The sequence below is a fragment of the Gymnoscopelus microlampas genome (assembly GCF_963454915.1).
Source record: "Gymnoscopelus microlampas genome assembly, chromosome: 1".
NCBI lineage: Eukaryota > Metazoa > Chordata > Actinopteri > Myctophiformes > Myctophidae > Gymnoscopelus > Gymnoscopelus microlampas.
The window spans coordinates 49182779-49207163 of record NC_139962.1 but is presented as its reverse complement, the minus strand read 5'-3'; the positions used below and the strand labels follow the sequence as shown (position 1 = coordinate 49207163).

Here is a 24385-nt window from a genome sequence, read left to right as displayed (position 1 = left end):
CGGAACTTGAGGGATTGTGACTCCCAGTGAAACTCCTCAATGTCAGAAAAGGAACCATCTGTTGACTCTGTGTGCATCAGAGGAGGCATGTGGCTGTCTGCACCCTCCACAGGACAGTGGAGGGTGGCAGTGGCAGAGACTGTGTTGTATAGAGCAGTGGTTCCCAAACTTTTTACATGAAGACCCAAAAGACAAAAGTTTGTCTGGGTCCCAAACTAGTGAAAATAGCAGATTTACAAGCTCACAACGCGTCGCCTCGTTGCGAGCTTGTGGATCTGCCATTTTCACTTTACACTTTTTTTAAATTATTTATGGAAATTATTTAATATATATATATATATATTACTATTATTATTATTATTATTTATTTATTTTTCAATGGAACACATGGTCCTGGCCCACTGTTTGGGAACCAGTGGTATAGTGAATTGTTCAAGGAGAAGGACTAATATTGCGGGAGAAGAAGTGTAAATGTTTCTGTACTTACTCCATGACCAGAGGCTGGTCAATAAAGGTCTTGTTCAACTCAAGTTGCAAACCCATGTCTGGTGAGGAAAGTGCACAAGACACAAGATTATGACCTCAAACACACACAATATAAACAATATAAACATGTTCACAAACTAATGGTGTGGCCAAAGGCCAAGTCATCTAGAACAGGGTTTGCCTGAATACATGTATATTAAGTGTACAGTACTGTATTCGCAGTAGTAAAAAAAAGAATCATTAACAAATCCCTTCGACAAGGGACAAAACAAACATTTTCGTGCACCATCAGTTACCCAGAATCCATCTCTGCCAGCACACAGGGGTCATTTACACTTTGACCCCAATAGGGAAGGGCATGACAACGGTATGCAATTTAACAGTATACCATTGTTTTTAATTGTTTTTTTCTATTTGTTTGATTGAGTAGTGGTATGTCCGTCCCCTCAAAAGTAGACCAAAAGTAGACAGCTCATGGGCTATGTAGATTAGCCTTGCGTAGCCAGACTATATCACTGTGGGCAAATATCTTTTTTTGCACTGGCAGATTCGTCTGGTCCCAGGCTATATGTAGATGCCAACATGAAACAGAATTACCATCAGAACCGCCCACCACATTTATTTCTAGTGAATCTGTTAGTTACACCAACGTTGTTCAACTTATAGAATGAAGATTGTTATTTCAGATTGAGGAATTGTATTTGATTTAGTAGTAATGATAATAATAATATCTCAAATGTATAAGTACCCAAAGACGCTTTACATGGGTGGCATGAGAAAACAACAAAGAAAAACAACTTTATTAGGGGGGAAAAAAACACTAAGAAAAGGCTAAGGAAGGGAGGTGGCGTTAGCTAGGGAAAGCCATATTGAAGAGGGTGGTTTTGGGTGCGGTTTTGAAGGTTTGGAGGGTAGGGGTGTCTCTGAGAGTATTCCACAGGGTTAGGGCAGCAAAAGCAAAAGCTCTATCGCCCCAGGTAGTGTTGGTGGAGCCGTACCCAGCGTTTTGTTGTTTCCCCAGAATATGTAGATGTTTGTGTTGTCATTCTTCTTGCCCTTGGGCTGAACGGTGAGGAGCACGTCCATCTGAGAGTCCCCATCATAGTCTCCAGGAACCACACTGGTGATGATGAAGTCACTGCCACTGGAAGCAAGGTAGAACGGCCACAATAAGCATCAGTGGTGGAAAAAGTGGCAATACCACAATGTAGAAATACTCTGTTACGAGTAAAAGTCCGGTAATCACAATTTACTTGAGTAAAAGTACAAAAGTATTGGCATCAAAATATACTTAAAGTACCAAAAGTACTCACTATGCAGAATGTCCCGTTTCACAAGTTATCATGTGCAAAATTCATAAAAAAAACATTAACCACTATGCAACAGTAGACACGAATGTAGTTTAAAACTAACCAATGAATTAAAATATGACATGTAAAAAAATATAATAACAATACACATAGGAAGGTTATGGCTATGTCCAGATGCATAAACAAGTTAAACAACATGCGACAAACAGATTCACCTTGGCCACACTTCTTTCTTGATGTGAACTTTGGGCTTGAAGTAAGGCGTCTTTAGGTCAGCCAAGAAAATCACCAGCTCAGACTCTGAAACAATGGAAACCAAACATCTGCTAATTATTTGGTGGTTCTAACATGCAGGCTTAGAAAAGCCTATGTATCCTAGGTAGTGTTAGTGACATCATTTTTAAATAGATTATGTAATTTAAGACATAGTGAAATAGAATAAGATAATATAACAGTTGAAGGAATACAACATTATAATATACAGGACCTACTAACTAAGTAAGTAGCCTTGGGAACCAACGGTTTCCAAGCCATGTAGCCCATAGGGAGGAGCCTGTTCTCCTGTTTCTGTAGTGTGAGGCGGCTTGATGTACAAGTATATCCCCAAGCCATAATGTACAAGTACACCCCCTGGACATGATGCTAGGATGTCGCAGGGGCTTACCCCTATTCCAACCCTTGATGGTGAGTGCCAAGCAGGGAAGCATTGGGTCCCATTTTTATAGTTTGGCATGACCCAGCTGTGGGATCGAACCCCGACCTTCCAATATCAGGACGGACACTCTAACCACAGGGCCAGTACAGCTGGTTATCTATCCTAACAGCAACACTAGCCACAATTTACAATGTAGGCATTTAGCAGACGCTCCCAACCTGAGCGACTTACAATAAGCAAGGTGAACATCACATGCAGAGAGACAGAGTGCCTCAGTAAACTAGGATCACAGGTAAAGCAGGAACCTAGCATCAGTCAACAACAATACTATGAAAATAATAATCCGCACATTGAAACTATAGGATACCAAGTAAACAATGAACCTAGCATGCATTTAAATAGCATGCGATGCTATCTATGCCAACATTGTGCTCAAGAAAAGAAAAGAATCAAAAACAAAAGGGTGTCTACATATTGACACCTAGCATGTCCATCTGTACAGTACTGTATGTACAGTACATGTGAGGTTAGACATTATTAAAAGGTGCATGAGCATAGCAGCTGGTATCACTGTACACATGAAGGATACTCTGTACATGCATGCAGGTGATGATCTACTGTATAAACCTAGCCATAGAATGGCTTTGATATTACATACATTTTTCATGTATTCAATTTTCCAAACATGAAATCAATGCATGTATGGAAAATGGAATACATGAATAAGTATGTAATATCAAAGCCATTCGAGGCTTAAGTTTATAGATCAGTAGTTCCCCAAAACGGATATGTATTTGACCGAGGAGGACCCCCATCTGAAATGATTTTGCCAGGGACCCCCAGAAGAGAACATTTACCGGTATGAAAAAGTATCAACATTATTCAACAGTTTTAGGCGCTCGGGTGGTGCAGTGGTAAAGTCACTGCTCACCACCACGGAGGTTGTGGGTTCGAATCCACGTGGTGCATCCGGCTTTGTCAAGCTCTATACGAACACAATTGGCTCGTGTTCGGGGGAGGGAAGCCAAGCGGGTAGGGTGATATTGGTCATTGCAGGTACGTACTCCTACGGGCTGGGGCGGCACCTGTCAGCGGGGAGTGTTGGGCGAGAGGAGTAGGACGAAGGCTCTACATCCTCCCGGTGGGGGCTCCTCACTGTCAAGTGAGTCAGTAGGATAGGACAGCAGTGACAACACAGAAATGTGTGTGGGAGGAATCAATTGGCATAACGAATACATTGGGGAGAAAAGGGGGTAAAAATAATTGGCTACCCTAAATTATATTTTTTTGTACAAGCTCGCAGCATGGCACGAAGTGACGAGCTGTGAGCTTGTAGATCTGCTATTTTTGAATAGCCCACGTATAAAATCTGGATAGTGGTTAAAATGATTGTGATGCTATATTAACTACTTTTGCTGGGGACCCCCTGGAACCCCTACAAGGACCCCTGGGGGTCCCCGGACCCCACTTTGAGAACCAGCGTTATCATCACCTGATGCCCCAAGTCTACTCTAACCACTTCCTGAATGACATGGCCATAATGGAACTTAATTAAAGGGCAGCACTGCAGCAGATATTGAATAGATAAACAACAACAACACTAAAGACAACATGTGAACATGTTACTGTATGTTTATTGTCAACACCATGCTGTCAGTCAGTAAATAAAACAATGAGTCCCTCCTCACGTTCTCTGATGATGAAGATGTCAGTCTGTTTATCCGAGTTAAAGTCTCCGAACGCGGCCACCGTCCCGTGGTTGTCCTGTCCGAACAGGTCTGTGGTGACGTCCTGGAGAGAGAAAGTACCCCATGGTCCCCAAAATAACAACATAAAAGCCCCAAAATTAAGCTTAAACCTCCACATCCTTCTGTCTGTAGTCCTCTTCCTTCATTCACAACAACGCGAACCGGAATACTGCAGAGCAACGCTTTGCTTTACGGCAGGTTTCACAGCTAATTAGGGGAAGTGTCTGCGTATAATATATTTTTTGACCAATAGTTTCGTTTCTACAGTCATTAAATATCACATTACAACTTATTTATGTATTTACGTGTGACGGGAACAATACATTAAACACAGGGACTTGCTTCCTCTTGTTGCGTCAGTGTCGCGCTGCTCCTCGCTGCACAAGTGACAGTTCAGCGAGAACGGGATACCAAGGATAGACCAGGGACGTCACAAACTATCGACGTAATTAACAATGCAATGCTTCGTGTGTCACGACGGGTCACGACCATAGCCTACTTTTCGAAGACAACGAGCACTCCTTTTTCATTCTGACTGGTTCTTCAATCGTACTGTAACATAAACAACCCCCTGGTTGTGACTCGCGACGTCACCGACGCATCCTTGGTGTTCCCTGCTTGAATGTTGTTGCCTGTAGTATAGCTGCTACATTGTGGCACATCAGTGTCAACATGGCAAGCTTGGCAGATATCGGCAAGAAACTCCTGGATTTCAAAGCCAGGTCGAAAAGATCAGGTATTTATTCCCCTGTTAAACAACATTATAAGCACGCATGTTGGTGTGTGCGTGTGGGTGTGTGTGTGTGTGGGGGGGGGGGGGGGGGGGGTGTATATGTTTGATTGTAAGAGGCATGGAAACATTCAACATGCATGCTGTTTATGCATCGACAGGTGTTGTATAAGAAGGCAGTGGTTCTCAAACTTTTACATTTCAAAGACCCTCAGGGTCCATTTGGTTCCATTTGTCACACTCTGACTCAGAGTCACAGACCTGTAGGGTCCATGCATTGCATTTTGGAACCCCCTCGAACCCTGAGGGTCCTTGGACCCCCAAACTTTGAGAACCACTGCTCTGTTGTAGAAAGGGAACCAGCAAGCAATGGAAAGGTCAGAGTTTACAGTTAGATGCTTTGCAGCTATTTTAAGAGCTTCAGAGAAAGCTGGCTTTGCTGCTGCACTGTCTTCACGCACGTCATGTTTGTGTGCAAATTGAGTTTAAAATGGATTCATAATGTTCTTGGCCTATTGTTTTTGGATTTGGTCAAGGTATACAACCTAATTGATTGATTATTGATTGATTGACTATCAGACACTTAAAAACATAAACTCCAAAGGATAACATGTTAAAGTGGGAACACTTATTTCCAACAATATGTTAAATATGGTCCATTATGTTCATTTATGTCAGCCTTTCTTTTCAGATTTGAAAACATGGCCTCCAAAACCTCTGCTGCTTTTCCATCTACAATTCTGTGTTTTATAAAGTCATTTGTTCTGTACTTTAGTGACATTATCTAATCAATACAAGCATTTACCATAGCTGTCATCTACAGTATCTAGCCCTAGAATGGCTGTGATATTATAGATAGCGCTCTGTTTTACTCACCCAATAATTAATTGCTGAAACTTGGGGTCCGATATTGTCATCGTAGTTTCATATCCATTTCAAAGTTCTGGCAGAAAACGTGTATTTAGTCAAATATCCCAACTTTTCCACAAGTTTCACACGACTTAGCCCACACCAACCACAATTAACTTCATGTGAAACTCATGGAAAAGTGGAGATATGGTTAACTATACATGTTTTCTGCCAGAAATCTCAAATGGATATGAAACTAGAGGACAATATCGTAGCAAGTCGCAGCAATTCATTATTAAGTGGGTACAAACGGAGTGCTACAACTTTTAATGCTGCTGAGATGACTCACTGATGCAGGAGGTAGGAGTAGGCCCGTCACAATTATTACATAATCGTCTTTATCGGTATTATTTGAGATAATCACAATTATTTAGCATAATCTACATACTCTTTTCCATGTTGAAACATTTTCATACATTTTCAAACATTTTCCAAGCGGAAATAGCAAATTTACAAGCTTACAACAGTTTGAAGATCAGCAATTTCCTCTATTTAAAAATGTTTTAGAAAATATAAAATTATTAAATATATCAGTAATAAAAAATATATATTTAGTCATATCAGACCTGTGCAGTATGTGATTAAGAAACGTAAAAGGCAAACAGAAATGTAATTGTATTAATGTGTTCCAGTGTTCAATCCCCAAAACACAATTAAATCGTAAATCGCAATTATTTGTATGACAATTAATTGTCAACTTAAAATGTGTTATCGTGACAGCCTTAGGCCGGAGTGATCTAGTCTAGTGTGTATCGACCTTGAGGACACCATTCAAAGTAATAGGGCGACCGAATAGAACAGGGGGGCCGTGTCCATCGAGTTCAATGGAGAAGTGGTGCCCTGTTCTATTTGGTTCCTCAAGCTATATATGGAATATTTGAAATGTATGTAGTATCACAATTTCATAGCCATTCTAGGGCTATCATCTATCATAATTGTAAACCATGCTTAATCTAAAGTGATTCAAATCTGAAATCTTCTACTCTACAAACTGTTTCCATAATAGCTGTTGTTACATGAAAACATTATCTCCTCTTAAAAGCAGTTTGACTGGTATTTTCTCTTTTTGTAGGAGTTATGCAATTTTCTTTTTACTTTTGTTGTAGACTTGTCATAAAATATTTAGCTATTCAATGAATTCTGTAAACATTCAATTAAAATGAATACAAAAGGGAGGAAATAATATCAAATTCACAAAGTTTTCCTGTGACAGCATCAACAAAACCATTCAGTATTTTCCCCATAGTTCTCTGTGAACTTAATATAGCCTAATAAACTGGTTGTTGTACGCCAAGTACCAAATAGCTACAGTCATCTAAATGTACAGTAAACATTACAAATGTGTTTTCATTCATTATTATTCATGCAAGCCACAATATGGTAATTCAATATTCATATGTGTTCATCCTTCTAATGAGAAAAATAAAATGTTATCCTCACTTGTGATTTGCTGCATGCTTTTTTTGGGGTAATCTGCACACTTCATTCCAATTAATTGTTGATTCCTGCCTGTCTAAACTCAAACCCTGCTACTAACACGTTCTTGTTAATTGCCGTAGAATTGTAATTTAGCTGAGAGACGATTGCCCTTAACTTCAACTTATGAGAATGGCCAGCTCAGATGCAGAGCTTTCCAAACAACGGAAACTTCGTAGATTTGGTAAGTACCGGAAGGATTTCTGAGGGATCATCAGCCACGTCTATAATGCCCTTTAACCACTGAACCACTGAGCTACAGAAAAGTCAATATTTTAAAAAAAATAGCCGATAAACGAGCTCACAACGCATCACACCTAGGCCTGTCAGAATTATTACATAATTGCCTAATCGCAATGATTTGAGATAATCACAATTATCTTGCATAATCGTCATAATCTACGTTTTCAAAAAATAGCAGAAATAGTTCTACAAGCTTACAAAATGTCACTTTGTGACGCGTTGTAAGCTTGTAGATCAGCTATTTCTGCAATGTTTTGGAAAGTATAAAATTATTAAATGTCAGTCATTTCTTTGTATATTTAAGGTATTTGTCATATCTGCCCTGTGCAATTTCTTTTTTTAATTAACGCCAAAAACACAATTAAATTGTTAATCACAATTATTATGTGACTGACAATTAATCATCAACATAAATGTGTAATTGTGACAGCCCTAATCACAACAACACATTGTGAGCTTGTGTAACGGCCGGTATTCGAACCCTGATGTCCTGCCTGGAAAGGCAGCATCTTATTCACTACCCTAAAGGGAAATTCCCTTTTTTTTTGCGAGAATGTTTAAATTAATTTTTGCCTATGATGACATGCTCCAAATTGGAAGGCCAGGGTTAAAGTGGTTAAATGGTTCTGAACAACGGTGATGGGTGAATCTATGAAGCACTTTCAATGACCTTATATATCAATGAATGATTATCACTTTTCTATCATTTTCTAAATCCACATCCATGGTTAATGCTCTTTATCTTTGGATAGACGGACAGGGCTGTCCTCACTAAGATTGTGAAGAAGACATGAACATTATTTATTAGAATCTAGTGTGAGGTTTATATTTTATTTTAAATAAATGTGATAATAGCACGTTAAATTATCCTATCTGCAGTATGAAACCATAAAAGAGTCCACCTTGAATTAAAATGAAGGCAGCACTCATACAGTAGGTGATTATGTTTCTTTATTCATAATAATAGGGACTCATGTCACTCTGTATTACATTTAGAGGCTTGCCAGTCAGAATCAAATCTGTAATGAGACCGTTTCAAAACAGCCAAGAGTTCATATTCACAAATTACAATATTGGACTTGGGAAAAAAAGAGAAAGATGTGGATTGTCTTTGTCCCCACAACTTTAAAAGCTGATGGAAATTATGCAAATTTAGGCGAGGACGTGAATGTTCTCAGTACCTGAGGTACTGACCCAAGGTCGAACCTATTAAAATGTAAATCTCGCCCAAAGTTAAAAGTGTCTGAAAATAGAGGGGGTTTCCTTCAGACACCCCCCCCCCCCCCCCCCCCCAGCACTGAGGCAGATGATGGGGGAATATCCACTGGCCCGTCATTGTCGGTGGAAAGAAACCTTGTATGTCCAAAACATGAACTTTTTAGGAAATGATAAACAATCTGTGTCTATTGGAAAATAGCCGATCTACAGGTAGATCGGCTATTTTTGCTTCTTTTGTTTGACTCTCCTGTACGACGAAGTAGGACATCCATTTATGAAAAAAGCATAAAAAGTTGAAATATGTAGATATGAGGTTTCTGCCCGACAACAGCGATTTGAGTTCAGGTCCTGATGTGTCTCCTTGTGTGTTCTGTACAGTAAGTGTTGCTCTCTGTGTGACTTTGCCTTGACTTTGAAAAGACTAAATGCAACATGAAGCATGGTGATGACTGATGATCTTGTTGTGTGGAATTATTTATTCTGTAAAACTGAAATCCTCCGTGTTGATTTGACACAGTGGGTGTACTGGTGGAACCAAATGGACCCTTACAGGTCCATTTGGTTTCATGTGTTTTCTTTTGCATTCATTGGGGATTCCAAAATGGATGATAAAAATGTTAGAAATTTGATTTGTTTTCATTAAACTCCTCACCTCAGACCTCATGTGTAGGTAAGTAATTAATACGATTTGAGTAATGACTGGAGGAAATGATACAGCAGCACCAAATGAATATAGGAAATATACAGAAAGGTGCTATATTTTTTGTAGCTTATGCTTATGGCTCTGCTCTGCTTATGCTTACTGGTAGGTACTTATGGAATGATACAAATTATACACCATGTAAAAACGTTTTGTCTGGTAGTTTGAATTTACTTGAGTAAAAGTATTGGCATCAAAACAATATACTTAAAGTACCAAAGGTAAAATAATGTCCCATTTCACACAACTATCCAAAATGTATACAACATCTTTTGAAAAAAGCACATCAAGCTCACGAGTCACGACACATTGTGAGGTTGTAGATCAGCTATTTTCAAATAGCCGAAGCATACAGTATATACTATATAGGGCTGAAGTGGTTAATGTTATGTTTCGTAATAGTAATCAAAATAGTACAAAGTGTAGAAGTGAAAGTACTGAAAATTGGAAATACTCAAGTAAAGTAAAAAAGAATGCCTCAAACTGTACTTGAGTACAGCACTTGAGTAATCGTATTTATTGAATTTACACCTGTGGTTCTCAAAGTGCGGTCCGGGGAAGGGACCCCCAGGGGTCTTTGAGGTGGTTCCAGGGGGTCCACAGCAAAATGTGTGAATACAGCATCACAATCATTTTAACCCCTTTATCCATTATTTTATACATTGGCTATTCAAAAATAGCAGATAAACAAGCTCACTGTGCGTCACTTTGTGCCACGCTGCAAGCTTGTACATCTGCTATTTTTTGGGGGTCCCTGTCAGAAAAACATTTTCAGATGGGGATCCGCGGCCATATATATATATATATATATATATATATATATATATATATATATCACTACCACATTGTTACACCTTCAATAAGCAGCGCTGTACAGATGGGGAAAGGAGGATGTAGGAACTAGGTGTTCCTAACGTTTTCTATGTGTCCCTCATCATCAGGGTCCATCTATGAACCTCTCAAGCTGTCCATTCTGCACCGCGAGGATGAGCCTCTCTGGGAGAAATTGGACCGCCACTACAATGCCGGTAAAGAAACTCACTTTTTGAAAAGCATGAAAGGCCACCCTTTCCCACTTGAAAGCCTGAAAGCCGTAAAAATCCACTGGCAATGTCAGAAGCCAGGAATATATAGCTTTCTCCATCTATGTGAGTTGGAGAAACTATGCTTAGATTATTCTGCACGACTGCAGGACAGTGTGCCCAGAGGTTTGAGAGGGCTGCGGTGCATATAGGAGCTAAGAGTTAAAGTTGAAGTTAAAGTATGGAAAACAACACTCTAATGGCTCTGTATGTCACATATTGTACAGTAATGGAGAAACCTGTAGTGCCATTTTCATCAGGCTTGTTTATCCTGATAACCATGTTGAAATGTAATTTAGGTACAGTAGTGTGTTATTTAAACAGATGCTAGGTCCATTGTTTACCCGGTATCCTATAGTTTCAATGTACAGATAATCTTTTGATCGTATATTGATTAGACTGATGCTAGGTTCTCCTAGGTGATCCTAGTTTACTGAGGCCGGGATAGAGGAGTTGAAGGGCTGTGACCACGAGTGCTTTACATTCACTGTCAATGGACAGTAAAACATGTGAAAGTCAAAACTATTCAATTCTTATTCATGAAGTCAACTGTTAAGGTCCTTACATACCGGCGAATATAGCGAATATACGCAAAATTCGGACTCGTTCCGAATAATTAAAAGACGCTTTTTCGCTTCGCTTTTTCGCTCCATGTACGGAGCCATTGACTTTATAAGGTTTTTTAAAAAAACGCATTATTCGCACGAAAAAATCGCCCCGGTATGTAAGGACCTTTATTAGGAAAAAATAAACACAAAGGCTGTGTTATATGTGATAGTGATAAATTATTATCCATTTCATGAAATTATTTGTATTAATTTCATCAGTGTGGTGCCTCTGCTTGTCCTCTTCCCTGTGGCTGCTTGCAGCTACAATTCCCCTGTCCTCACGACTGCAACTTTAACCATAATAGAAAACAAAACAGGAAAAGAGCCTGGAAGGCTCCATGCCAGTGATGGATGGTTTATTTTCCCAGGGTACATTATTTAATTCAACAACGTTAGCTACAGTATGTGTCGCCGTCGTGCCGTCAAGTAGTTGTTCAGTTCAAATCACTGCACTATTGTACATGGCTAAAAATACTACAACAGCCAGAATTCATGTATGCTACTGTAGCTACTTTATTAAGTTAATACTAATCAAAACTCTGTTTTTTGGTACAAACAGACAGGATTCGTGATTAGCCAGTATTTGGGGACTCTCCCACCGTTTCTGGGATGTTTGGTCACCCTACATTTTATGTAGAATTTCTTATTTGAAAGTGTCATAGATAGACGTGTGTGTGTGTGTGTGTGTGTGTGTGTGTGTGTGTGTGTGTGTGTGTGTGTGTGTGTGTGTGTGTGTGTGTGTGTGTGTGTGTGTGTGTGTGTGTGTGTGTGTGTGTGTGTGTGTGCGCGCGTGCGCGTGTTTGTTTCTAGTGCAATATCTGTGTGGGTTTATTGATCTACTGGCGGCCTCTGTGTGTCTGTTCGGTACCCAGACTCTGGCCATTTGTTTGTAAAATGTGGGGAAGTGGGGTTGCAGCCATTGGTAGCCAGTAACTAATTGCATTTACTTTAGTACTGTACTTGAGTGTGCTTTACTTGAGTATTTGTATTTTTGGACATGCACTACATTTCAAAGACAAATATCGTACTTTTGACTCCACTACATTTCGAGAAAGGGAAAAAAGTACATGATGAATGAACCACTTAAGCCCTATTTCAAGTATAGTAAAAATAGCAGATCTACAAGGATGTACAACACGTTACGATTCTAAGCAGTTTGTTAGCAACAGTACATACTTCTGGTGATCGCATTTTAGTCAGAGTCAGAAATCATAAAACGGGTGTCCATTTGTCAAGATTTTCTTGTGGCACAAAACATGTAAGTATCATGAACTTGTATTTGCCACAGATCTTATTTCCGGCTTTAATTAAAAAAAAATCCAATGCAAAAATCCTGTTTTTTTTAAGAGAAACAGGAAGGTGCTAACTGCCTGCTTCTGACAAGAGAAATAATGTCACCCCTGGACCGCGCCATTGTCTCCAGCATCAGCTAAGCTGATGGAGAAGTGTCTGTCATGATGGAGAAGTGTCTGTTAGATTGCAATAGCTGTTAAATTGCCACACTGATGTGTTCTTGCTTAATTGGTGTGTTTCCTCGTCGGTCGTAGGCGCCAGCTGGGAACAAAAGCCCCAACATTGTTATCGCTGTCGCCCAGGCCTGTGAGCCAATACCTGCTTTCTGTCAGCTGTCACAATGAGCAGGGAACGGAGACAATGACAAGTCTGACCAAATAACAGCTTTTCGAAGTGTGACGTTTTGTCATGAAGTAGCTAACGGCAATAGCATTAGTCTACTGTATGTCTGCTGTCAGTGTCAAAAAGTACTCACTTTTTTTTTTACTTAAGTTAAAGTATCAATGCCATAATGTAGAAATGTTTTGTTTTCTTGAGGAAGTGTACTATACGCTCACAACGGGTTGTGAGCTTATAGATCTGCTATTTTCAAATAGCTGAAGTATAGGGCTTAAGTGGTTAATGTATGTCTTGTTATCACAATCAAAATCTACAAAGTAACTAGTAACTAAAGTATTCAAATAATTGTAGTTGAGTAGAAGTACAACATTTGCCTCTGAGATGTAGTGGAATAGAAGTAAAAGTATTGAAAATCAGAAATACTCATAATACTGTGAAATAAAGGAATACCTCAAAATTGTATTTAAGTGCAGTGCATGTACGTAGTTACTTTCCACCACTGACGCCAATAGCATAGTCTATGGCTTCTTTATTGAGATAAGCGTGTTGGATGGCTACCCTTCTCTCACAGTTCCTCAATTCTACTTTCTCTCTCTGTCTCTCACGTCTCTCTTTCTCACGCACTCGCTGAAAGAGTGCATGAGAGACTCAATCTTTCTCCACACTCCTGTTTCTCTCTAGCCTTTTTTTCTTCTTTTCTTTATCTACCTCCCCTCCTCTCCCCTCCTCTTCTCTCTCTGGTTTTCTTATTTATGTGGTAATGCCTCCACACTCCATTGACTCAGCCGGTTCCTTGATAAGTCTGGAGGCAGAAGGCCATCACCCTGCCGTCTGGATTACACCCATTAAGGGACGGGGGAAACAAGAATGATATTTTTTCACTTTCTTTTTTTTTTCTTCATTTCTTAGGATTTGTTTGTGGGGAAAATAATGTAATGTTGTTTCATAACCACTCAAACCATATATACTTAGTTTTACGATTTAAAGCGGACATACTGTAGGCGATCAACAAGCTCATAGTGTGTCGCATTGTGACGTGTTGGGATCATGTAGATTAGCTATTTTTACTGTTTTTGAAAATGTTGAAATTTGGGGAATCTTAGTTTGCCTATCTATCTCTCTCTGCCTCTCTCTGCCTGCCTCTCTCTCTCTCTCTCTCTCTCTCTCTCTCTCTCTCTCTCTCTCTCTCTCTCTCTCTCTGCCCTTTTTCCTCCTTTCTCATCTTCTATCATGCTGTATTCCTGGGTTCATTTCAGTGGGGTGGTGAAATGGCCCATTTTAAGGAGCAGACTGTTTGCTTGTGAGACATTAGCTGTTGATTTAGTGGGACATTAACTTGATAGATGATGATAAGGCAGAAAGTAACTCCCAACAACAGTTGATTTGCATCCAGGGGAGCGATGGCATGGGTCTGGTCCTTTGAGACTGAAGCATATTTGAGGCCATCATTGTTTCCTGCTGTGTGTCTTAATTGATTATGAGTCCTCTGCATTCTGCTCTCATAGAAGATTAAACTTCAAGTTGAGCACCAAGCAGCATGGCTATAAGAGTGGATGAAACTAAACTCCTTTTTACTAGTAAAATACAATTTGCCTGTATTTTAGAGATGATATAAATCTTTGTGGTACACATTCATCATTTACTGGGATTGAGGCAGCAGGGGACATTGAGAAAGACCTTTTTCAATTTAAAAAAATAAGTACAAGCTCGTAGCACGGCACCAAGTGCCATGCTACGAGCATGGCACTTGGTGCCGTGCTACGAGCTTGTAGAAAAAATAAATAGCAGATCTACAAGCTCTAGCACAGCACCAAGTGCCATGCTACGAGCTTGTATTTATTTTTTTTAAATCGTGAAAATGTGTGCAAACCTTTTGAATATATGTTTTTTAAAGCGAACATTTTTTACTAAAATTTTTGCTTCAGGCCGGCAATATGTATTTGGCCGCGGACCCCCACCTCAAAATATTTTGTTCCAGGGACCCCCATGCAGAAGCAAAGATATGAGTTAAAAATGTACTGTATATATTAAAAGATTTGCACACATTTTCACAATTGTTTTTTTCAAAAATAGCCAAAATAAATCTAATTGAATGGGTTAATCCATGTGAAGGACATGGATGGGGGAGCTGCATGTAGATGAGTCAATCTTGCTTTGGAATAAATGACAAGTTGCAGAATAAATGGCTGAATTAGTTGCAGCCGTCTGAGGAGTTGAGATGGGGTTATCAGGAGGTTGGGTGAGTTTGTTTGTGGGTGGAGAACATAGCTCAGGGATTCCCTTGACCTTTGGATATTGAATTAGAATAGGAGGAAGATTTGGCGGGTGGTGTGAGGTGGTTCTATAGATTGTAAAGTAAGCCCTAACCACCCCTGGCCTTCAATGAGCTGTCTTCTTCCATTTGTGCTTTATTCTGCTCTGTCTTGTAGGTTAATTACCTTCACAGTGATATAAGATATATATAGGCTATGTTAAAATTCATGTAGGAAATCAGTAAGATCGAGAAAGGAGCACAAATTCTTCCGGTGTGAGTCGACAACGGGTGGGGCTTAAGCGCAATACATACTCCTTCCGACGTCGGGGTTCGGCCAGGCTTTCCGAACTATACTTCAGAGAGTCGGAGGTGCACAGGTTCCGAGGAAAAGTTCTGAGACCGCCCATCCGATTGGTTGTTTATTCGCCATCTGCGTTTTATAGTGGACAGTCAGTGTTCGTCGTTCGAGTTTAGCCGGCTGCGAAAAGCTCGCGGGGACCGGTCGCTTAGAAACGGGGCAGAGCGCTTGTTTTGTACTGCGGCAACATCAAAGCCTCCCGCTCACTCAGTCTCGAGCGCACCTTACTTGGTCTTACTGATTTCCTACATGAACTGTAACATATAAGTATACATTTGGGCCACGTGGTTGTGTGTGTCTCTCCAATGCTCTTAAAAAAGAAAATAATAATCCTAAATGAATAACAACAGAACATAGCTGAAATGTTTTACTGTGACTTTGACCTCTTTGATAATAAACATAGTGTAAAATACATATATTGTCACACCATTATCAAAAGGATAAAACGCAAGAAAGCCAGCGGCTTATTTCCATTGAGGTCCTTTCATATGTATCTGCACATTATGTAGTGATGCATGATGTGGTTTGTGTGCACCCAATGGTGCAAAAAGGTCCCCAAGCACCCTTGGTGGCAAGAAAATGTCCTTGTGGGAACGGTGTGGGTGTGAGGTTGTAAAGCCTTACTCTTATTCAGGGGGAACTTCTCCTTTTTATGGGACATGATGTCCAACATGGCATAGCTTTCACATAACGGCACTAATGTAGCTGTAGCCAAAATTAACCTACACCCAAAGGCACTGTCCTATTACTGGTGAACATATGAAACCTGTCCACCGGAGCCTGAGGGATTGTGTGTGTGTGTGTGTGTGGGTGTGTGTGTGTGTGTGTGTGTGTGTGTGTGTGTGTGTGTGTGTGTGTGTGTGTGTGTGTGCGCTCGTGTGCGTGCGTGGACGTGTGCATTCACTGCCTACAATCCAAGATGAGCACTCATGTCTGCTAAATATGAATTAATATACGTTGATCAGACAATTTTGTTTGCGTTTGTGTGTGGCGGGGGGAGGCGTACAATTTGGGTTATAAGCAGAGGGGTTCTGGTATAAATGGAACGTGCTCATGAAGAGTAATGCACGTGTGAAACATGTATGCATCTTATTAACCATGTTAGAAACCAGATGTCCTCGCAAGGACATTGTTATCAAAATAAATGCAATGTTTCAGTGTTGGAGTTGATAAAATGGGGTCATTTGATGTGTTTGACAGGTTGTGGTTGTTATTATTGGGTTATAGATGTTTTAAGATAAGACACACATGTTAATCTAACTAGGGGTTAAGGAATGCAAGGCAATGGATAACCCTTTGCCCTCTGCAAGGTTGGTAAACTGTGTGTGTGTGTGTGTGTGTGTGTGTGTGTGTGTGTGTGTGTGTGTGTGTGTGTGTGTGTGTGTGTGTGTGTGTGTGTGTGTGTGTGTGTGTGTGTGTGTGTGTGTGTGTGTGTGTGTGTGTGTGTGTGTGTGTGTGCGTGCGTGCGTGCACACACTCAGTACCTGGGAGGACCAGCTGACAGGTTTATTAATTCCTAATTCTCTCGATTCTTTATCTCACTACCTATGATTCTGCCTCTTTCAATTGACCCGTACACCCGCCCCCCGACACACACACACACACACACACACACACACACACACACACACACACACACACACACACACACACACACACACACTCTCTCTCCCTCTCTCTCAATCTCTTGTTTCCTTCCTTCCCCACTGTAATAAATAGCGGTGTAAAATGGATGCCCTCTTCATTAGACTGGTATAATGTGCTTTTGACAAATGAAGTGCTCAGTTCAGACAGATTACTCATCAGTGAGAGGACCTCGGTAGGAGAGAGTGTGTGTGTGTGTGTGTGTGTGTGTGTGTGTGTGTGTGTGTGTGTGTGTGTGTGTGTGTGTGTGTGTGTGTGTGTGTGTGTGTGTGTGTGTGTGTGTGTGTGTGTGTGTGTGTGTGTGTGTGCGTGTGTGCGCGCACGTCTGTGTATTTATGTGTGTGTCAGTGTGTGGGTGTTGGGTGGGGGTAGATACATAATTTCCCCCCAGGCCCTCTCTGCATACATTAACTTAAGAGCCAGAATCAGAATTCACATTAAGGCATTTCATCACTATTTTTTTTCCGTCTTCCCTGACAGTGCTAAACATGAACTCAAACGAACTTGCTGCCTCTTAGTTGATCGTGTCTACTTACCGCAGTTAATAGCATCCATCATACCAGTAAATATAAAGGTCTTAACACACTGGAGGTGTGATGGATAAACATTACGAAAATGTGCAGACGAATATTTCGCACCAAACTATTCATGTAGTTGATGCCTCCTTCATACAGGTTGATGCCGTTGTTTGCGGTGAAAAATGGACGTAAATGTATTCTGTGTGCGTGCGCACACCTGGATGTGTGTGTATGTGTGCGTGTGCGTGTGCGTGTGCGTGTGCGTGTGCGCGTGTGCGTGTGCGTGTGTGTGTGTGTGCGTGCGTGCATGCATGCATGCATGCATGCGTGACTTGTTTCGAATATAAATTGTTTTGACTTACCACACCAGATTTATATTAGATGTAGTTGCATGTACTCCTGTGGACTGGGGGCGAAGCCTGTCAGCAGGGAGTGTTGGGCGAAAGGAATAGGATGGAGGCTCTACGTCCTCCCGGTGGGGACTCCTCACTGGCAGTTAACTTAGAAATGTGTGTGGGGAGGAATTAATTGGCATAACGACTAAATTCGGGAGAAAAAAATGGTAAAGAGCAATAACAAAAAAAGTCACCTAAGCCAAATATGTGACTTAACATCTGGCTTAGAAAGTAGGTCAACTGCCTACCACAGTTGTATGGGCATGTAACCGTATAGAGAAGTAGCACTTCTCCAAACTAAATCCAACTATTTATGCTTCTCTCTTTATCCTATGTTCCCAGGGTCCTATGTTCCCAGGGCAGGGTCCTATGTTCCCAGGGCAGGGTCCTATGTTCCCACACACACGGCAGCCACATGCAGGGAACTTGACACTGAATGAATATATATTTTCTGCGTACACATTTTCACGAAAACAAAGAAGACTGGTTGGTTAGACTTTTGTTTATTAAGTTTCTTCAATAAACATGTCTAGTTCACATTTGTCAGATTGGGGCACAAAATTCAATTTTGCTGTGTTAGCTACTTCACTTTTGCTTACGCACAGAAAATTGAGTTTAAGAAATATACACAAGTTACCGAAATATAGAAATTAATAGATGTATCCTGCAGGCCTGGGAATAAAGATATAAGCTTGATGCAACAGAGACCACTAAGCACTTATTGAGCTGCTGTTGGATGCAAATTGTTGTTGTCGGGCAGAAACCATGTATCTCCATATTTCAACTTTGTTGTTTGTTGTTGTAAAATACAAGAGTGACGCCAAAAGTAGTGAACATTTCAGATCAACAAGCTCACAATGCGACACGTTGTGAGCTTGTTCATCTACTATTTTCACTGCTTTAAAATGTTTTTAAGATAAACATTAAAAAAGGAACGGCTTCAGACATGCAAGGTTTCCACCCGACGGCAACAAAATGTAATAGATGTGGTTACAATTAGACTAGACAGCGGATGTAAGTCTTAAACTCCTCAGAGGGCTCATTTGCAGAACTGTGTGGGGATTCCACGTTTATTTAGATATATAAAACTGTGCACACGCACCTGTACACAATTCTCAATTTATAAATTCACAATCAAAATTGAACATGTACGTATGTGCATGAGCTTAGTATCCCGCCTATCTGTACGCAACTTATTCACAATGGTAAAGTAGCGAGTATCAGTCTCTTTTATGTACGTATATTCTGATTATCTGGCAGTGGTTATCAAATTTGTTTTCAGGTCAAGGACCCCCCCAAACTGTATTTGGACGCAGACCCCCATCTGAAAATATTTTGTGCCAGGAACCCCAGGAATACAAGATTTGTGTTGTATGTTTTTTTTTCTAGATTCTTTTTGAAAATAGCCGTTCTACAGCTCTCAATGTGTCGTAGCGCGTTATGATCTACCGGGGCGCCCCAGGCAGTTCCTCATCGACGGACACCAAGGTTAACTTTGTGAATACATTTTAACTTTGTGAATAAATGAGGCTATGAGTATGGCATAAACAAATGATCAACTGGCATTTATCGTTGCTAAGTTTTCTAAATTCAAGACTCGCTGGATCAGCCCTCAACCTACAGCATTGGGCTGATAGGGCTAAGGCCCTGAGGATATTCAATATTTATGAAGCCTGTACCAGTGGTTCTCAAACTTCTTTTGGCTCAGGGCACCCCTGTAATTTAGTTTTTCCTTCACAGCACCGCTGAATGACATTGTTACTTTACAGCACCTTACATTTATGTCATATTACCGTTATGAAAATATGTAAATCTTTCCCACTAAGCTACAGTATGTCACGAGGAAAGAGAGAAGATCCGTTTACATTAGGATAGATTGAAAATAACTACTTGACATTGAGCTACTTGAACCTCAGCATCGCCAAATGCCAGAGATTTGGTGTAGATCGAAAAAGAACACAGCGTGTGCAGTCCAACTCAGGTCTATTTGACTAAATATAGAGGGTGTAAGTGGTTAAACTGAAGTAATTGATAAATTCCAAATATTATCCAATTATTCTGCGGCACCCCTGGAATTGTGTCACGGCACCCTGGGGGGCACGGCACCCACTTTGAGAAACGCTGATGTAGCCTATGAGGATTTCAAACGCAGTGAATGAGAATAATAGCACAACACCACATCGTACACGGCAATGGACCTTATTTGGAATAGTGAACCACATCAACCATAGCGTACCTATTCTCGGGGTGAACGTTCGTCAAAACAATTGCAGATGTACAAGCTCACAACACATCGCATTGTGATACGTTGTGAGCTTATAGAGCTGCTTTTGCTGTTTTTGGTAAATAGTTTTGATGTTAGAGGGATAAAGGGAGGGGTTCTAGTATATACAGTAGCCCTGCAGGACTCAGGACGCCTTTTGAGCTGGCAGCGCCAGTCTGCCATGCTTTTCTATGGTAAAGACGCACTGAAGCGCTCCTCTTCCCAGCGCCCGAGCATCATGCTCATTGGCACAGCGCCCTGGGCGCTTCAAGCTGGAAACGATACGGTTCAACTTATGGAGAGGAGCGCTGCTCTTTTGATCCTCCTGACTGTGTCTGACAACCCGGGTTTAAGCATTACCACAACCATGAGAAGTGCATGTTTACTATTGTTTCAGCTAAGATATTTGTGCTAATAACATAGATGGCCGGACTTTCGAGCACAGCAACGGCTGATTGGTTCGAACACACAGCGCGTCAATAGAGGCTGCGTGCGTACGTTACGGACATCATGATATCAATACAAAGCACCCCTCCACTCAAAAAAAAGCGCTTTGTGTTTCACTGTACCTTCTGTCTCTGCTCTCTCTGTAGTGAAAACCACCATTTTGAACTACCAGAGCCCCACCACCGGCCTGTTCCCCGTCAAGACCCACACCTCTTGCAAGGAGGCCAAGGTCAGGGACTGTCTGTACTGCGCTGCTGGGGCCTGGGCTCTAGCCCTGGCCTACAGGTGAGTGTACACGCACGCATGCACGCACGCACGCACGCACGCACACATACACACGCACGTGCACGCACACCTCTCTTCTATAGAATTCAACATGTCTTCTATGGAAGATAAGGTACATGTAGGAGACAGGCACATATTTAGCTTATTTGCTTTTTTCACTTTGATCAGCCAGCAATACTAAGGTCACTCACACAATCCCAAGTTTATGATGTTTTAGAGCTCGTTCACTGTTTGGTTCGTTTAAAAGGGACCATGGTCCTCTTACTTAGTTGGTCCGGTTCGTTTGAAGAGGTGTGGACGTGCATTCGAACTCTGGTGCGGACCATGGTCCGCCTGAAAAGTCCAAACTCGGTCCGCTTCCAAGTGAACCATGGTCCGGTTTGTTACAGGTGTGAATGCAATCAGACTTTATAGAGGACCAAATATAGGAAGTTAAACCAAAAGTGCATTGTGTGTTCAGCGAAGAACTCGTGTAAATAGCAATAATGAAATAGATTCACTCATAGAAGACTCATGACCACTTAACACGGCTGCCGTGTTATGCGGTCAGATAGGTGGGCCGTGTGCATTTTCAGAGCACGTTTATTTAAATGATCAATGAATAGATTGTGTTCCGGCTTTGATCAATGAAACTGACATAGTATACTTTAAGTTCCTAATTATCTCTATCACAATGAAAACTCTTTTTTCAAGGTTTTAAAGAAGAAAAAATATATACTGTGACATTTGTTTGACTTTTCTTTTTTGTATTAATGTTATTTCATCATTAAAAGGCATTTTTGCCTATTATTTGGGGACCCACTTGCGATATCCTCATGGCGCACCGGTGGGCCCCCGCCCACAGGTTGAGAATCACTGACATACAGTACACAGAGGTACAGCACACACACACACACAAACACACACGTGCACGTGCACATGCTCGCTCTCTCACACACACATAGGCGCGTAGAGCCATCCTGTGCCTCTGTGTAGTTTGATGAAAACACAGTGGGCCATTGTTTCAAATCACCGAACAAGCACTTTTCATTAAGTGTCCTTGATTCCATCTCCCAGAAACTGTGTTAGCAACACGCTGAGAACAAACTAGTTTCTTAGAAAAAAGGCATTCTCAACAAAATGAGCTGCAGGCATCCGGGTGGGTGACGGAGGGTTAAATCACTTCGCCCACCACCACTGGGCCTCGGTTCTTTCCAGGGTGCCTCAAGCTTTTGGCCGGGCGCTCCAACCAACACGGTCGGTCGGTGTTCGTGGGTGGGGAACTGTCATGGGACTCTGCACTTTGTCACTGCACCACAGTGACTCCTACTGGTTGGATCAGGGCACCAGAACCACTAGCTTTGAGCATGTGTTCAACAATCTGGAGATGGATCAGCAGTGGGTGTTCAGATCAGGTAGAAAATAAATGGAATTAATTTGAATGTGTTTGAATGTTTTATTCATTCATGCATAATTAGATTCGTGAATTTATAATTATCTTTATCTTTAAAAGCCCAATGCATAATTTGAAAATAGCACCCACTTTACGAAAGATGAGCAATGTTTACCTTATTGGCAGTATTGGCGACCATGCATACTTACCTTGGTAATTAAGTTCTCATGTTTTTGTGCTCATGTTTTTCTTGACCACAATGTTAAAAATTTAATTTCGATGTTATTTAGACAGATGCTAGGTTAATTGTTTACCTGGTATCCTATAGTTTCATTGTACAGATTATTATTTTCATAGTGTAGTGTTTACACTGATGCTAGGTTATTGGTTTACCTGTGATCCAAGTTCACTGAGGCACTACACTGTCTCTCTGCATTTGATCTATGTGTTTACCTTACTTATTGTAAATTGCTCTGGATAAAAGTGTCTGCTAAATGCCTAAATTGTCTATGCCCCATGTACTTTAGGGTAAAGTACAGTATGTAAAATAACGGAAATAGCCTATATGCAAGCTCACAATGTATTGTAGATGTGCTTTTTTCCCCCTTTTTTCTTTCTTGACATTTCCTCTATAATGACATGCCCAAAATATGGGCGCCAGGCTGAAGTGGTTGATAACGTTTGATGGACCCACTTCTAAGAGGGCTCTGACATGGCAACCATCTGAAGCTGAAGAGCTTGAGTGGAATTGATCTGTGCCTGACCACGTTGAAGGAGAGAAAATGCTGGAGTGGTGGGGTCCTGTGTAAAGCAAGAGCACTAGGGTTGCCAACTGTCCCTTGAAATACAGAATTGAAATAATGCTATTTTTGGCTAAAATATGGATGCTGGGGTTCAAGTGGTCAATATAATATACAAAAACACTTCACATACAGTATATGCTTTTTATGGACGTGCCTTATTTTTCTTGGAAATATGGGACTTAAAATTTCGGGTCGTTGGCAACCCTAACAACCACCCGGCCCTCCGTGCAATGGTCTCCATCCATCGTTCATGGGCCGTCGAGTCAACTTTCAGCCGGATGAAATGTGATCATTGTTGCCCGGGACTTAGTGGACACATGTACAACACAACATTCAATGTCATCCAAACAGTCAAATACACCCTCCAGTCCAGGGACAAAATAAGACGACTTCAAAAAAGCACAGTCTGTAAGAAGACTGTAAGAAGAAGATCCCACAGCACAGTCTGTAAGAAGATCCCACAGCACAGTCTGTAAGAAGATCCCACAGCACAGTCTGTAAGACGATCCCACAGCACAGTCTGTAAGACGATCCCACAGCACAGATTGTAAGAAGATCCCACAGCACAGTCTGTAAGACGATCCCACAGCACAGTCTGTAAGACGATCCCACAACACAGTCTGTAAGAAGATCCCACAGCACAGTCTGTAAGACGATCCCACAGCACAGATTGTAAGAAGATCCCACAGCACAGTCTGTAAGACGATCCCACAGCACAGTCTGTAAGAAGATCCCACAGCACAGTCTGTAAGACGATCCCACAGCACAGTCTGTAAGAAGATCCCACAGCACAGTCTGTAAGACGATCCCACAGCACAGATTGTAAGAAGATCCCACAGCACAGTCTGTAAGAAGATCCCACAGCACAGTCTGTAAGAAGATCCCACAGCACAGTCTGTAAGAAGATCCCACAGCACAGTCTGTAAGACGATCCCACAGCACAGTCTGTAAGACGATCCCACAACACAGTCTGTAAGAAGATCCCACAGCACAGTTTGTAAGAAGATCCCACAGCACAGTCTGTATAAAGATCCCACAGCACGGTCTGTAAGAAGATCCCACAGCACAGTCTGTAAGAAGATCCGGCCGACAGGAAGCACTACTGACGAAACGCCAATGGGCAGCAGTCTGCTAGAGAAGCGACACGGTTTGCGGAGCAGGTACAGTGTGGCTGGCAGCCATCTGGCAGAGCTCAGGAGAGCAGAAAGCAGATGGCTGAGGAGAGGAGAAGAGGGCAAGGCTGAGAGAT

At 41.3% G+C, this 24385-nt stretch overlaps 2 protein-coding genes across 4 annotated transcripts in view; one reads left to right on the top strand and one right to left on the bottom strand.

Annotated features, from left to right (window-relative positions):
- Positions 1–4355, bottom strand: part of itfg1 (integrin alpha FG-GAP repeat containing 1) — a 170561-nt gene extending 166206 nt beyond the window's left edge. Inside the window, exons 1-4 of the mRNA XM_084067064.1 lie at positions 4140–4355; positions 2012–2096; positions 1485–1630; positions 488–545 (exon numbers count right to left, since the gene is read on the bottom strand). Coding sequence (XP_083923190.1) covers positions 488–545; positions 1485–1630; positions 2012–2096; positions 4140–4317 — 467 coding nt within the window. The 5' untranslated portion in view covers positions 4318–4355. The remainder of the gene's footprint in view (positions 1–487; positions 546–1484; positions 1631–2011; positions 2097–4139) is intronic.
- Positions 4356–4826: 471 nt separating this feature from the next.
- phkb (phosphorylase kinase, beta) overlaps positions 4827–24385 on the top strand; it is a 131907-nt gene continuing 112348 nt past the window's right edge. For 2 of the 3 annotated variants that reach the window (XM_084044494.1, XM_084044495.1), the window contains exons 1-3: positions 4827–4935; positions 10417–10503; positions 20823–20961. In XM_084044494.1, the coding sequence (XP_083900620.1) occupies positions 4872–4935; positions 10417–10503; positions 20823–20961 (290 nt within the window). In that variant the 5' untranslated portion in view covers positions 4827–4871. Of the gene's footprint in view, positions 4936–7395; positions 7499–10416; positions 10504–20822; positions 20962–24385 lie in introns of those variants that run through there. The other variant, XM_084044496.1, reaches the window with a different exon arrangement.